Source organism: Malurus melanocephalus, unplaced genomic scaffold (assembly GCF_030028575.1).
Source record: "Malurus melanocephalus ecotype Western Australia unplaced genomic scaffold, MMel_1.1 scaffold_9, whole genome shotgun sequence".
In the NCBI taxonomy this organism is placed as follows: Eukaryota; Metazoa; Chordata; class Aves; order Passeriformes; family Maluridae; genus Malurus; species Malurus melanocephalus.
The window spans coordinates 5892978-5910108 of record NW_026623241.1 but is presented as its reverse complement, the minus strand read 5'-3'; the positions used below and the strand labels follow the sequence as shown (position 1 = coordinate 5910108).

Sequence of the window (17131 nt, the reverse complement as noted above, 5' to 3'; positions counted from 1 at the left end):
CCATTGACCAASATGACACAGGGCAGGGGGATATTGCTTATTAGAAAACATTTAATCAGAGATGACAAAAGCTCACTTCCTAGGCTTCTAGGACTGTTCAAAGCTGTAGTAGTTGCATATACAACTATCCCGTATCAAATAGGGGATGACTGTTCCCTTGGCAAATAGGAATTGTTCTGTAGGAGGAGTTAAGGATGAYCAAGCCCCAGAAGGTAGGTCAGCACCATGGGCACATCAGCTTAGGTCTTCTAAAATGGCCAGGCTGGCAGAGATGAAATGTCACCCTGGCAGGCTGTCCCGGGCTCCACAGCTCTCAAGACATTTTCAATAGCTCTATGCAGAGTACTGTAGCCATAAAGACCACGAATGACATAAATGTTTATAAATCTATTGCTAACTCCCTGAGTGAGATTGCATCACAGATCCTTCTGGAATGCAGAACAAATTGCCACCTGCATCACGTCTGAAATCAAATATACATTCCACAGCTTGCATCAAGCTGCATTTCTTCTCCCATGGCAGTGAATATTGCCTTTCATGTCCATTGGGCCCATCCTTCCAAATCACCAAGAGGTTCCTCATTGCATTGGAACCTCGTCCGTGTGCATGCAGCTCCCACCTTGCASCCTGTCCATACTAAAGTGGGCAGGAAATGAAAATACATGCAAAGGAAAAAGAATATGTTTCCATTGTCCCTGTCTGCAGTCAAGCCCAACATTGCTATACTGACTCTCCCAGATCCACCTGGGATCTTCAGGAGCTCTGTCAATGACAACTGCTTCTGCCTCTAATTACAAATGGCTTCCACAGCCATTAATAAGTGGAAGAAAGAAGCTGCAGGTTCCTTAATAAAGTTTATTTAATCATAACTATGCTTAGGAAAATACACTTGTAAAGGTTAATATAATGCAATTTAGTTTAACTTTATACTACATTTTGAACAAAAGACTTCTTATACATGATTTAGGTAAAAAGAGGAAGTAAGATCTGGCTCGTTTTACATCTATTACAAACGTAGAAAAGACTGTCATGCACTACAGTAGAGAGCATGAAAAAAATTACCTTTGGTTTAATTGAGAGGATACAAGTATTGCACTGTAAAAGCATCAAACATGGTGCAACTAAACATCATAAACATGTTTCCATGCCAGCTTACAAAAGTTTGTTAGCTAGTGTAATTTTAGAGGGGGGGAAAATATATGTACACATAAAACAATTACATAACTATTTGGATTCTGTTAATATCATATGCACGCCACATATCTACACAACTGACATTGAGGAAAMCTCTTGAATTTGATTTAATACCTTTCAGCTACATTAAATCTGTTGAAATCAATGACGTTACTCTGTCTTAACTGGCCTGTCAGCTGTTAAACATTCTTCTTTAAATGACTGAAGTTCCAAGCTAGATCATTAAAATCCACAAACAACAATTRCAATATCATGGATTTTAAGTGCCTAGCTACCCATTTCTTGACCATTTCTCAGGACAGTTAGTTTGAGTGTATATATTCATACAGCAAAAGCCCAAAACACGTGACTCAACCAAGGGCTGGCAGTGTAGGGGTGTATCAGCATGCTAATCCTTCCAACCACGTATTGGAGGTTGAACACAAATACAGGTATTATTGCCAAAAAACACACAAATGCTAGCATTGGCAAAACCAACACAAAATAATTTAACAATATTGAAAAGACCAAAGAAAAAAAAAGGCATTGTTTGAAGGGAGATACAGCAATATAAGTCCACCACAGATAGTGGGCTACGTCACCCGCACTCCCCCTCAAATGCTCAGTATTAGCAGTGCCTAACATTTGAGATAAACATAATGCATTACATCTTTGCATTTTTACTGTAACATAATCCCAAACCTTGCAGAAAATTCTAACACAGTTCTGCACCAAGATTAGCTATTTCAGGACATTGATGATMGGTCTGATAGAAAAAAATCAACTTTTCTTCTTCTTAAGATGTTAATAACTTATTTTCAATTTCTCATCTTGTGGTAGGAAACTCCACCAATGTGGAGCTGACTGTAGTCTTCGAAGAGTTCTTGTCAGATCAAGCACTGAAACCTTGACCACTTCACAGAAATGTGCAGCACAGTATTTCAGAGAACCACSTTTGTTCTTATCTCACAGAGAGAAATTTAAAGTCAGTCAACAGTATAATTTTAAAAACAAACAGGAAAAAATTATCAGGCCAGTCCACAAGTTGAACATAGCTGAAGTCTTTGAAGTCTCTCACAAAATGGCAAAGGATCTTCACAAGGACAGGAAGGGAGCTTTAAACATCTACACAGTACTGGAATTCCCAGCATCWGCTCACATCACTCACAAACGGTGACAACATTTATATATAAAGAAACACTATTATGAAGAAAAAAAATACATCTAAAACTATTACAACTGGTAGTTTAGGACAACAATTCAGCTAGATTTGTTTTCTTAATGTTCAACATAAATATAGTTGCAACTTGATCTTGAATTGACAATGATTGTCGCAGCCAAGGTAAGGATTGAACACTATCTACACAAACAAAAACTCACTATACATTATACAACTTATTTCTGCCATGAGGGATGCCTTCCCTCTCAAATCTTTGGCCTCCTATTACCAATCTCTCCCAAAAGCAGAAGCAATGTAGCATTGTTGCTCTCTATTCATTCACAGCAGTGGGTTTGTTTGGAGTGGAAGACACTGTGGGGACACACAGTGAAGAATGGGGTTTATTCCAGAGCTTATATAGAGAGTTGCTTGCAATAAAGTGCTCTGACAAATGCTGTCTGAGCTCTTCAGCTCCACTCTCCAAGTAACACCTGCCTCCAAATTTGCTTCTTTGGAGCAGTGTTTCCTCAGTGTTTCCACTGAGAGCTGTCCCCAACCGCTCCCATTGGAAAGGCAGCTAATGACACTYGGAAGAGTGCACAGATGGGACCTGGAGGGTTTTGCTTCTTCACTGCTGGTTTGGATTTTGTTTACGTTTTGCCACTGTTTGGCTACAAGCAGTTAGGAATGCAATCACTCTTGCATTTATCTGTGCTAGAAATAAAATCTGTTTAGAATTAGAAACTCCTGGTACGACAAGTAGACCTGAGATGACAATCTGATCACTTATATGTTTCTCTCTGCATGGAAGCAGGATGGTTTTATTAAATGCAATTTGAATTAATAAGGAGCAGAAATTCCTACAGTTTTTAATGCCAGGTTTGTTGCTTACCAGTTGATCTATCTTTATTTGTTTGCTGGGGGTTTCTGTGTATGAGATGTTAGATTATAGCACTGYTACTATTTTTTTTAAAGCTCACGAAGTTTGACTGCTGTCCACCACAAAAATGAAAATGGAAGATGAAAAAAAAATCATCCAGACTTGCAGAATCTGCAGACTGTGTCCACTGAGAGTGGTTGTTTTTCTGTCTGGTGATCCCAAATTATAAATCAGAATCTATTACCCTGCATGTGTATTCCAAGTATCAGAAGTGGCATTTTCATGACAGAATAAATCCCATAAAAGAGTAGTTTTGGAACTGCATTGGTATCCTTTTGCTCAAGGACTGTACAATTCTAAAGCCCATTAAAAATATACAGCCAAGCATTTCATAATTTCAGCAACTTCATGCACACAACTAATCCCACCCCAGGAAGAGAGAAAAAATCTGCAGTAAGGAGCATTACAGAAAACTGCCACAGAAAACTGTCCCATGGTAAGCAACAAGTCTGAATGTTTCTAAACCAAAAAAACTTACACATAGAAAACAAAACATGCATATATAAAGTGTACATGTACTGCACAAGCGCTATTCCTAAAAGATTAAACTGCATAGGTAAAAATCAAAAACAAGTGCAACATTTTAAGCCCTTAAAGCACAATCAAAACAAAAAAAAAAGCAAAAATTAAACTTGCACCCCCACAACAAAGCCAATCACATATCAGTGATTAAGATATTAATAAAGACAGAAGTTCTCCAACCGAAAGTTGGAAGGACTACTATCAAATTTTGGCTCATCATTCACGCTTAGGGGATCTGAAATGTATGTTCATAATTGTAATTAGCTTAAACAGTTATGTTCATCACTAGCCAACTTTGATTTCTTTTACAAAGTGCTCTTTACGTAATAGAAGCTATGTTCCTGGTAGAAAAACCATCAAGTAGTTTAACACTTTGAACATCAAGATACATTGAAAAGAACTAAAAAAMCCCAAAAAAATGGGAAAGGGAAAAAGGGAGAGAAAGAGTTGGCTGCTAGAACGAAAAGCAAGTTATGCCAGTGGCTCTATAAACACCCAACTTGTATATTGTTAGCTCCAGTCTTATTCCTAAAACTCAGTTTATAAAAGAACTGCTTAAGCTAATAGACTAGAAGCTTACAGTGACTTTATAGGACACAACCTCATACACCCTACCTGCTTTCTCTAATTAAGAGATCCAATAGTTAATGAGTTCACCATTACACATAAAGTTGTCAAAARTATTTTCAACTTAAAAAAAAACTAAATCAAAAAAGAAACCAATGCAGACACTAAAGCAAACYGTGCTTAAAAAAAATCTACAAGATTTTTACATAAGCTGTGTAAGATCTTACAAAAGAAGATTCCCCAAACCACAGCTATTTCTACTCCTGCCCTTTTGCTGCCTTCTCAAGATAATACACATTAACTAAGTGCCTGTTGAGGTGCTTGCTGTATTCRCCTTCCTTTTTAAATGAGCGGTCACAAAAAATGCACACATAGCTCTCCCTGGCCGCTGTGGTGTCCGGAGCTCCTTGTGACATCTTTGGACTTGTTTCCTCTTGTACAGAGCGAGCACCATTTAACCCCGAGTCATCACTTCCTTCTGATATGTTGTCACTGATGTCACTGCCTTCATGGCTGTGGATGCCCTCATCCTCATCCATTTCCTGAGATTCATTCACTGCTGTGTTATCCCGAGATAAGGCCAGAGCTACTTTAGGGCTTTGTGTGCACCCTTCTCCGGGCACAGGCGCTGGCACASCATCTCCTGTTGGCTCTGTTGCTGGCAGGCATGTCTTGGTCAGGTCCATCACATCTGAGTTATTCTCAGTTTCTGCTACAGTTTCCTCTGGCTCCTTCTCAGGTGCCAGATCTGGTACCACATCCATAAGCACATCCATGCTTTTTTGAGAAGACACTGCATGGGAAGATTGCTCAGAACAAGTGTCTTGCCCTCTGTCCRCCTGTCTCTCCTCTTCTTTTGCACTATCAGTGTCTTCACTCTCTCCTGCTGCAGCAGGCATTTCTTGGTCCGCTACCTCAGCTTCTGTGTTTGCATCCTGAGCTGGCAGAAAAAGCTGCCCTGGACTTTGGATGCAGTTTCCTTTGGGATCAGTGCTCTCCCCACTGAGAGCATGACCACCATTGTTGTTTAACACCACCGTGTCAGTGGGATCCTGCTCCTTCTGGTCACTGCCCTCAGTGTCCGGCTTCACATGTCCATCTTCTTCTGTGAYAGGATACTCATCTGGCATCTCCTCTTCCTCAATCTTCTCCTGATCGAGCTTACTGCTCTTTTTGCTGTGTTTAATTTTCAGAGCTTTCTTTTTTCTGTTTTTCTTGAGGCAAAGGTTTTGCTTTTTAGGCTCTTCCTCTGGTGCAATATCACTTTTTTGAGCTTCCTGGCAGTCTCTAGGTTTAGCTTCCACTTTCTTTTTCTTTTTTGTTACTGCTGAGGTATCATTTGTAGGCTCCTGCTTTGAGGAAGTTGACTCAGTCTCTGCCTTTCTTTTGACCTTCTTAGTTTTACATGTTTTCTCGGTACTTTTCTCAGTTTTAACATCTACTTCCTTGTTTTCTGAAGCCGATTTTCGACTTCTGGTTGTCACCTGGCCTGCRGAAACATTGCCTATTGACTTCTTTTCCTTTGCCGAATTATCTTTTTTCTCCACCTTCACAATTTTCTCAGTTTTCTTTGCAGCTGAATCCCCTTTTGTTGGCTCCTTCTCCACTTTGTCATTACTGCTCTCAGAAAAGTCAGCTTCGCTCTTTTTAGTCCGTAGCTTCACCTTTGAGACATCCATGGTGATGTCAGAACAATCGGGATGCCTGGACTTGATGTGATACTGCAGGTTACATTTTTTAGACGCTGCATAATCACAAACAGGGCAGAGAAACTGGCGCGGGTTGACATGGAGCTCCACGTGCTTTTTGAAATTGCTGCGGTCAGCCGTTTTGTAGTTACAGTGCGGACAGATCAGAGGCTTTGGCCCATTGTGAACTTGCCTCGCATGACGAGTCACTTCATGCTGGTTTGAGGCTACATAGCTGCACTGGTCACATTTGAATGGCTTCTCACCTAAGGAAAGAAGGATGGAAGGGAATGATGCCGATTATTAAGCATGAGAGTTGCGGGGCAATCACTTCCCACTAATACAGATACAAAAATATGAAACTTGAAAAGGATAAAAAAAAATTATCCATGCGCCTTTAAAATTAAGCAAAGTCAACATAAGAAATCCACAAGTCACAAACACATTCACAAGACACTAAGAACAAAATACAAAAAAAAAGAGAGAAGGGGTGAGGGCTGGGAGGAAGGGGATCCAAAACCAAACAAGCAATAACAACGTCACAGGTTCTGGCTAGGCATACATACCGGCAGAGATCTCTCTACAGTAATATTAGCAAATGGAATCCATACCCAACTGGTCCATTGAATGCATTGTAGAAAAATGGAAATGTAACATTTGATGAATAGCAGTTTCACACAAACGTTTCAAAAAAGTCCAACTTTACACAGATTTAGCATACTTCATGTTTGCATTGAAAAGGAAATGAGGGAAAAGAAGTTAGCAAAAACCTAAGAACACAAAAGAGGTGCCCAGATGATCTTTACCTCTGAAAAAATTCAGCTCACTGTTTTAGTGTCTCAAACACATGATGCACTGGTTGCAGGCTAGTCTTGGAAAGCCAACCAAATGCAGTCCAAAGCCATCATGTTAGTGTTAAAATCTGCATTTACATTGCTGCAATGATTCCTGCAGAAGTGTTCCTGAAATGTTCTCCTTAGTGCATGCCACTACAGCAGAAGTAGCTTTCTGCTTACATATCAAAGCAAACAGGAAAAACACTCAAGTCCAGAAATACTTTGGGAGCATCTGTGCATGTGCAAATTTAGCTGAGGAATCCGGGATACTCCCAAGATTCGAACCAACACCTCAAAACTGATCTGCAGAAATAATGCAAGCTTATTTTTTCAGTATGTTGGAAATCCTCTCCAGTCCCTTCTGCTCATAATACAAGAGTTCTTTTCCCACCCCTGCAACCCACTGCCCATACTCAAGCATGCTCTGTAGCATGACTCAAGACATCACCACAAAGCCTGCAGTGAAGATGTAGTGCCTGTTTGTGTGACAATCACAATCTGCTACACCCTCACAAACTCTAGAAAAGGCTGTGCTGCCTCCCGGCCAGGAAGAAGGGAGACACTTGTTTCAAGAATCCAGATCATCCCATGTCTGTCTGCAGCATCTATCTATTATTTAAAGAAGAGCTACTTCGATTCCCTCCCTCTCCACTTTACTCCTTTATTTTTTCTCCCACTTCCTGGTGACGTTTTCTACAAGTTTAAGCTTGATGTGCTTATTGTTCATCCTTCCTCCAAGTGTAGAACTTTCATCACCTCCACTTCAAAGAACAGTTCTGCATTACAYGGAGGGAGGACAARAACAGCCTCTCTTACATACACATGAACAAGMTGTTCTAAGTGCACAGACTGCTCAGAGGCAGCTGCAATAGGGTAACTCAAAGACAGTATGTGAAAAGTTTGTGTTCACTGCCTCTATTTAATCCAGGGGTTTTATTGCACAAGTGAAAAGGATATGTACCAAGATGGCTAAAAAACCAGCTGTGAATTAGGCTCTTAAATCACTGTGATTTGCTGTCTGATACAGGAAGAAAGCTACAGCACCTGTGCACCTTAMAAGGCCAGCCTGTGAACTGCAGGAGTTTAGAAATTGCCATAGAAAAGGTGCAGCTGCCTGGGCAATGCAACAAAACATACAATAGAATTTAGGAAAGCTATTAATACAACACCTCTGGTAGCAGAAGTCATGCCTTCCCTCAGAGACCTTTGAGGGAGGAGCCACAGGCAGATCCACTCCTTACCTGCTTCAGGTTTGAGACTTCCTTGCATAGAACAAGGGCAGAGTAACATGTTCATGAAATGGTTTTCAGGTTCAGTATTGACCAAACCATTTGCAAATTTGGTGGTTCATTTGCAAACCAGAATTATTTTTGTTTCTGAAAGCAGAATACTACATTCACAAAGTTCTCAAACCAAAATACTGACATGTCATTTTAAAGCTGTCTATTTCTAATGGGCCCAAGCCCCACTCCACTACAGCTAAAATTTCTTGCCTCCTGGTTTCAATTAAAAGCCTCATCTACTGAAACTGAGACAATTACTGTTCAGAAGACTTCAACTCCTGTTTGCCAGCATTAGGAGTTCACCTAGRGCTGGTCAATTCAGATTTTACAAAAACAAATCAAAAACACAGACTCAGGTCTACCTGAACTCCCCTATGAGAGTCATAAAGGACAACTATGCTTGTATCTATAGTGTTACAACTCCCAAAAATGCTGTTAATTCATTCAGAAAGAGATTCGCAAGAGTTCAAGAGCAGATGTTTGTAAGACCACAGCTCATGACCAGTAATGGGAAATGAAGGCAAGTGAAAAGGGCCAATTTGGCTTTCAGTACCACAAGATTGAGTCACTTGTGAACATCCTCTGAGCTTTTCTCCTGTGTCTCCCTGCCATAAGCAGATACTAATTTACATCACTGTGTCATACTAAACAAAAGCTAAGGGTTCCCTCAGAATCCATGGATGAGATTCAATCCCRGACATCGCAGAGGAGACTCTCAGCTACTCAAAATTTTCCCAGCTTCACTGATTTGAACTCAGCTATGACTGCAGACAGACTACAAGAATTTGTTCCTATATAATTGCAACGTTGCATTTATTACTAGATTACTAGTAATCTAGGACTACTAGAGCAGCCCTATGAACTTCAGAATAGATCTTGAAAAGTAAAAAGAAAAATATATATTCCCATTATCAGTTTTATTCATGACACTTAGCATTCTTTAGCAAGACAACCTTCCCCATTAAAAAAGGAGCAAAAGCTCAGGCCATACTGGCTAAGATGGCATCTCACACAGAGCTGGGCAGACTGCTTTAGGTGGCTCTTCTGGAGCCAGGGTCTTGCCCAGATGACCTCCACAGGTCCCTTCCAACTTCAACCATGCTGTGATAATGTGACCCACCCCCTTTTCCTCAGTCATGCTGCTGTCACTCTGTACCAACCTGAGTGAGTGCGCATGTGCCTGGTTAAATGGGTCTTCTGAGARCTGGAATAAGGACACATCGCACATTGATAGGGTCGCTCCCCTGCAAAGGCAAACAGCAAATTAGTTACTGAAACACAGCAGATTCACAAACTCGGTTACCAAGCCTGTCACACAGGATAGACTGTCACRGATTCTTACACTGTATTTGAGGGCACGTTATCTCTCAGCAAAAGGACAGTGAGAAGCATATAGCCGAGGTAGACCAGTGCAACATGTCATGTCTTATGAATGAGGGTGGTAAAAGGGCAGGATATGACAGAGGCACATCCTAATGTCCACCTCGGGTTAACAGTAACCTCAGCTAGAAGGTGATGTGGACAGACACCTTCAGGAAGCCACCAGACCTGACTTTCCTACAGCATCTCCCAACACTCAGAAAATGTACAAAAGATTCTGTAAAAAACTAGGTATGTTCTAGTTTGGCCTAACACYTTACCAGAAACCTCCATGTTTAATTTGGATTAAGATGAGGCATGACCATCCATTCCACATGGATCTGCATTTACCAGAACACAAGTGCAGACAGACCAGGTCTTTTCTTCCAAAGTTGTACTGGCAGAGTGAAATTAGCTTGGAKCATGGAAAAGCGCATGATGCCCTGCTCAGTGAAACTATGCTGAYAGCAAAAGCTTAAGTGTAGCATAAKCATTTATTTTGAAGACTCAAAGTGCCATGCCTGAAGAGAAGTTCTGGAGAACTAATGGAAACTAACCTATCATAAATTATTCTCCACTGTGGACAKTCAGCTTGTAATTGTAGCTAAAAATTGTATCAGTACAATCATACTTGAAAATCTTTTTCAAGTGAAGACAAGCTCCAAACAAAGGCAGACAGTTTTATAATTAACATGTTAGGCAGGCCCAGAAAAGCACCAGGGGTGTTTGCCCCAAACTGCTAGCACACTGTCTCCACTACAAACACTTTTTAGTCTCAGGTGGRCAGCCCCAGCATAAGAGAGGAGTGAAGCTCAAAAGAGAGACAGAAGTTTATCGGMTGTAACGTTTATTCAAATCATAGCCAGAATTATGCTACAGCATTTTGATAAATTTGCTACATACAAAGCATACAACCAAGGTGCTCTCCAAATCACAGAGACCTGGACACCAGCAAAAGCCCTGCACATGGGCTCTGTGTTCACTTTCAGAGGCACAGCTCTATCTGCAGCAGCAAAGACCCGCATCTGCCAGTATGTGAGGCTCCACTGCTGGCTTGTGCCAAAACAGCAGTAGAAGCGGCCTTTGTAATGCAGATTAATTCCACATTTCTTCCTTCCATCAAACATTTAGACTATCATTCTTGATTAGATCAGCAGTTTAAAGGCAAACTCACCCTAACAACCACAACTCCCCTCCCTTTCCAGTTAAAATGAGGTAGGAGACTGGTGCAATACACACAATAAAATTAAGTCATGTACRAGGGAGGGGTAGTCCTTTTGTAATAAAGAAATGGTTTTGGTTTTAAATKAGTCCTTACAATTAAAAAATATGTGGCCAAAGGTCCTGGAATATTCAGTCATGTCTTCTTCCCATTAACTGAAATTTCRTATCTGTAAAGTTACCTAAAACATYAGGAATGTGCAACAGGCTTTTTTCATGCCCTTTTTTACATAGGGCACAGCCACATAACAAAAACATACCAAATTTAAGTATAACGAACACAACTAATTTAAAATGTGCTATTGCCACWTGAGAATGTAATGCATTGTACAGGCTGTTCTATAAAATACTATTCCCCAAAGGATCTGTATTGTAATTTTACAAGCTAGTTTATTATATGCAAACAAGCCATCAAAAAAACCTCTCCAGATGAYACTTACAGAATAAGCCCCAAACCAGCAAAAGCTTAAGCAGGCACTTAACTATGCAAATGAACAGSCACACTGATATTAGCATACAAGATCATCTTGTTAAAGGGAGTTCCCAGTCTGCCCATTCAGGAGATTCTCAAGAGTCACACTCCCAAGGCCAGTCTGCTGGGACTGAAGCCCCTTCACTGCAGGCAGCTCCAGGGATCCAACAGATGCCCCACTTGACTCCCTGCCCAGCCCGCTCACACACGGCCACACCAGGTTTCCTTACTAGTTGGACCCAATGTCTCCCACAGCAGATGTCTCATTCCATAAAGCCATTTACTCCATGGCACAGTAACACAGAAACCCCTGGAGCTGATGCCTCCAAAGAGGAGCCCCTACTATGGAATCCCTGGGCTTTCAAACCCTCACAATCTACTTGCACGCAAGTCTCCATCTTCCTCCCCATCTTCTGCTCCGGCTGCTGAGCTTCTCCATGTCCACCTACCTCACTGGCATCACCAGTCTTCATCTGCTTTGTTATCCAAAAGGTTGGCAGCCCATGAATCCTGCTGTGTCTCTCAAGTGTCCATTCACCTGGCAGRCACCACCAGTACAGGCCTCTGCACTCTCACCCTGCATCTCAAACTGCAGCTTGCACACTGAGCTATCTACACCAAAGGTATGCCTCAATAATCTTTTGATCAAGCCTTTTTTAATAATGCYATTAAAAGTTCTGTCTGCTTGAAACAAATCTACTTCCATCAAACTTTGAACACAGCAGCAAGCAAGAAAGATCCCCTATCGTAACCAAAATCTAAAGAAACCACCACCAACAACCAAAAAAAAAACCACAGAAAAAAAACAAAAATAAACAAACAAACAAACACAGTTCAAAACTAGACACAGAACATGATGACTGCATCAACAGATGTCTTAGCTATACAGCCCTTCAGATTATTTTTGAAGAAGTTTTCTAGAAAATTCTTCTAGCAAGCAAAATAGAGAAAAAAAGAGAACAATGCTGCACTGTCTTGCATGTAGTAGAGCTCCAGGATCAGCAAGTAAATCAAGTCAAAACTTGGTCTAAAAGGTCTAACGAGCACAAACGAGCCCAGGTTGATTTGTCCCTGACACAAAGAGTCCTTTCACCCCAAGCAGCAGAGGATTGCCCTGAACACCTCCAGCCACTCACTCCTGGGCAGCAGACAGGCRCTTCCAGATCTAGCTTCCCCAGGTGACAAGCCTGTGACCATGTGTAGGGTCCTCGAAACAACYCTCTGCCCAAGGTCCCCCATATTTGTCAGCAGCCTGACAAAGAGAAGTACTGTCACAAGCTGCAAGGTACTTTCAGTAGAGGGCAGGTTCTTGGACACCTGCTTTTCAACATGGATGCAAGCAGCAGGCAAGCAGATAACTTCTGGCCGCCTTCCCATGGTCTCCAAACATGCAGAGGATAGGTATTTTTCCCAATCATGCAAGGTASTAGCATGCAGCTCCCTTCCCTGCTCCTGGTCATGTGCTCTGGTATTTGCATGCGCCCTTAGTAAGGCAACAAGTTCACTAACCAGCAGAAACCAACCAGGGGAAGAGGAAAGGAGTATTTTACTGCTATTTTAGTGAGCTGAATCAACTAGTCCCAGGATATGGGTAGAAAACTGAGACTCTCTTYCTCCAGCAGCAGCAGCACATTTATCGTGTGAAACTCCATCCTGTACAGTCAGTGTTTCAGAAAACTGTAGGTCTAACACAGCAGAATCAAATTAAGTGCAAAGAGGCATTTTCCCCCCACAAAAAAAGTCTGGTGAAGAAAAAAAATAGGAGAGAAAGAAAAGCATCTGTCCAAAATTATTTAACCTATTAGCAATCAGGAAACCAAAGAAACAAACAATTTCAACTTTCTTCTTTCATATTCTGAATCCATAAAATAGGAAGAAAATGATGGATGGATGTATCCCTTTCATTTTTCCCAACAAATATGTTTCTTAAGTTTTAAATAAAAACTACAATCCAAAGCTATTTTAGTATCATTCACACAGTTTTTACTAAATTCAATACTTTTATGTAAACAGTCTGCAAATATTTTTGACCGTGGGTGTTTTTTTGAGGGTGGGGGTTGTTTGGGTTTTTTTTTTTGGTGCGTTCTGGTTTTGTTTGTGTTTTTTAAGGCAACTTATTACATCTTAATATTGGCAGAGACTTTTAGCCTGGTGTATAAAATATACATCAAATAAACCTGCTGGAGATTATTCATTTTTCTAATGCTTAGCTTAAATACTCTCCTTCACAAAATCAATGTTACTGGAAACAAGGCACACTCCTAAATCATTCTACTAACATATTTGAAAGTCTTTTATTGAGCAAGAACTGCCTGGAAGACCTTAACTACGTAGTTATGAAGTAGCAAAGAAACACCTACAGGGGTAGACTAAAACATGCTGAAATCATAATCGCCCATTTCAGCTTAATTGCAATAATGAAAATAACCAGAAACCCTGACTGCACCACTGTTTTTAAAGGAGAAAAAGAGGATCTGGATATGCTTGATTTTTTTGCAGAGTTTAATACAGTTCATTGGTAAATTGGTCAAATGCAGTGATAACAGAGCGCTTTCTCAGCAAACACACTTTCATGGTTAGTGCCTGTTAAACTCAACAAGCGCTTTCAGAAATCAGAAAGAGGGACCTAATGTCATCTATGAACACAAGAAAGGATGAATTTAAAGTTGAAACAAATGCAAACCAGACAGGAACCAGAGCACTAGCTCCCATTTGGTCATGAGCTCCCCATAATTCATTTAGTTTTTCCTACTGTTCTGACATTTTTACCTGGTGTCTCTCCTGTTATCTCCTACAAAACACACAAAGAAAATGAACTGGAGGATAAACCACACTATTTCCGAATATCTCTCACAAAAAACTTTGCTTACTTGTTTAGGAAAAAAATATTCTGACAGGAGTAATTTTGAAACTGATGGTATCCTCTGAACAGTAACACACAGCTCTTGTTAGAAAAATATGCCTTAAAGTACTAAAATTACCAACAGACTCTCCCAGCCCCAACAAAGCAGATACTAAAGCTAGCTGATAAACACTAACTCCTGCACACTTAAGCCCAAGCCCAGCCCCGAGGCCCCGAGGCCTCCAGAGTGCCCACCCCTTCCAGACAGCTGCAGACAACTGAACTGAAACCTCCAAACCATTCATGCCACTGTTGTGATAAAACATGACTTTAAAGGAGAAATTCCCCAGTGTTTTGCTCAGCCAGCAGTCTCCAATAAAGGGGAAGCAAGTCAGATGAGCACGCTAGAAGATGGTTAGCAAGTCAACCCTCTTCACAGAAAAGCCCTGACACGGTGAAAATAAAGGTTTCTAAGACGTTGCAAGGAAAGTCTGAACTGCCCTCTCACTTCTACAAAAGGAATTAGGAGGCAAAGTAACTGTACTTTATGGCCCAAAGAGGTGAGATGGCTATGATATTCCCTTGCTGAATGAAGTTTTGGTTCGTCAGAACTGCCCATGTGAGAGGCTGGTGAGGCTCTCTGATAAAAAGCAAGGTAAGCCACCTGAAGTCCCAGCTCACAGGACGGCAGCAACACTGAAGGTCCTCTGATTCTACTCGTACACACCAGGGAGAAAAGGGGCCTCACACTGCCCCTTCCAATTACAAACCGAGGTTAGGAGAAGTCAGGAAATCAGGCCAGACTCCCTTGAAGGCTTCCTACAGGGCAACAGAAGTATGTGTCTACTTCTGGCTGCTGCTGTGATGCAGGCCCTAGAAAAAATGAAGCCTCTGTGCATTAAAAGGAATTAATTCACCGTTCAGCTCTTATTCAGCTGGATGCTGCAGAAGTCCTGTGCATGTATATATCAGCTCTTTCTTCTCTGTAATTATGTCATAGTCAAGTTTCAGCTCAGTCTGAAGGTACCATTTTCAAAACTACCTATGGGATCCAGGCATCTTTTATCAACCTGCTTGTTTTGGTTTTAGAATACATSAGGTTTTGGTGTTGCAGACCCTGACAATTATTAAAGGCACACTTTGTCATGCCCTCTTCAAAAAAATTGCTTAAAATTACTAAACAGGATAACCTTCACCWCCTCTTGGGCACCTGACATTTCCTCAGTCCTCTAGAACTATATACTGGAACTCAAACCAAATTCCACGAGGCTATAACCTGGTAGCACCAACAGAAGAGAGCACAAAACTTTATCAGGCTAGAACAATTTTCCAAGAAGACACTGCTTGCTTCATTCATCACAGATTTTCAGTCTTACCGCACTTCAGTAAAAAAAAAAAAAAATTAAAAACTTACCTGTGTGAGTTCGAATATGTTGAATATAATTGTTYTTCCTGTCTGAAAAATAAGAGCACTCTGAGCAGGTATACACTTTCCTGGGAAAATGATTTCTTAGGTGTTTTTTCCAGTGATATTCACTGACAGTAGTGTAAGTGCATATGGTACACTTGTAGACTCTCTCATTTTCCCCTGCTTTGTTGTGGTGCTTCAAGTGAGCCAGATAGTGATCATATCTGTTAGTGTTATAGCCACAGCGATCACAACGGATTGGGCCCTTGGAGAAATCCACTTCTTCTGCAGTGCAAGAATCAGACTCCTTCACCTGTGCTTGCTTTTCTGCATTTTCTTCCACAAAGAATTTCTTAGCACTGTGAACCCTGATATGATGCACAAACTCCTCTTCAGACTCTGCCTCGTACTGGCAAGGCTTACAACGAAATGGCTTGCTCTTCAAGCTCTTACACTTGTCCTCCGTGCTTTCTGGAGTACTCGGTGCTTCCAGTGAGACATCTTTGTCCACACTGGGAGTCTTAGGAGGCGAACAAGCAGCTGGACCTTGATTTTCCACACTAGGAACCTCAAGGGAGCTTAATTCCACATTTTCAGGTGCCTCAGGGTCACTCTCTGCAGCCTGGTTATCTTCCATACCCTCTCCATCACTATCTGAGAAGTTGCTGTCCGCCACCGTTGTCAGTTCTGCCATTTGTCTCTCYTCTCCAACCAGGTAATCACAGCAGTTGCCATTAACTTCTCCTGTCAAGGCTACATTTGCCAACATAATAAGCTGAGGGGCTGCCAGCTCAGCTTTAGAAAGGTCCTGTAAGTCATACATGTCATTGGACAATGCCATGCCAATATTAGAACTGCCGGGAAAGAGACTGTTCCCACCAGACTGTCCCAGCACTTGAGTTGCCATGGCAGTAATTCTGTTGGAAAAGAAAAGGAACACCTGTAAGCACCCGAGTGTGCAAAAGCCTCCTCTGCTGTGTACTGTCTAAGCAGCCCTCCAGGGAACACCAGAAAACTAAAGTTCTTTGCTGAGGTGCAGGGGCAGCGGGAAGCAAGAACCCGGAGCTGGGGGGTCTCGTTCCTCGCACGAAGGGGCTGTTGGGCTCCTCCTTATGCGCGGTGCAGGATCCCACCGTGCGGAGGACGGGTGGGGGGCACTGAAAATAGGATCCCAGGGCCCAGGCGGGGCTCCGGGCAGGCGGGTGACCCCGAGCCGGGCCCCGCGGCTCCCGCCACGCCAGACACCGGGACACCGCAGGGCCCGCCGGTGGGTGCCGCGGCCCTGCCCTGCCCTGCCGAGTGCCCCTGTCCGGCCGCCGCCCGCCGCAAGGGCCCCGCACGGCCCAAGGCCGCCAACAAAGGGGGGCGGCCCAGCCCTGCGGCGACCTCCCCGCGGCCCAGCGCACATCCGCCGGGGGAGCCGGCCCGGGCCGTGCCCCCGCCACCCTCCCTCCCTCCCTCCCTCCCTGCCTGACAGGCATGCGGCCATTTTCTGCCTGCCCACACAAAGCGCCCTCCCTGTGCCGCCCCCGGCCCTCCCGCTGCCGCCGGCCGGTGGGGACGCCCGGCTTCCTCCTCCCCCCGCGGCGGGCAGGGCAGGGCAGCGGTGCCGGTGCGGGGGCGCGGGGCGGAGGAAGCGCCTCGGTACCGGCAAGGTCACG

The 17131-nt window shown here is 42.6% G+C and overlaps 1 protein-coding gene across 1 annotated transcript; it reads right to left on the bottom strand.

The window, feature by feature from the left end:
* Window positions 1–389: 389 nt before the first annotated feature.
* Window positions 390–16753, bottom strand: REST (RE1 silencing transcription factor). The gene is made up of 3 exons (XM_057376613.1): window positions 15477–16753; window positions 9329–9412; window positions 390–6315 (listed from the first exon to the last, which is right to left on the bottom strand). The coding sequence occupies exons 1-3, from the start codon at window positions 16375–16377 to the stop codon at window positions 4619–4621; spliced, it is 2682 nt and encodes an 893-aa protein (XP_057232596.1). The 5' UTR covers window positions 16378–16753; the 3' UTR covers window positions 390–4618.
* Between the last annotated feature and the right edge of the window lie 378 nt (window positions 16754–17131).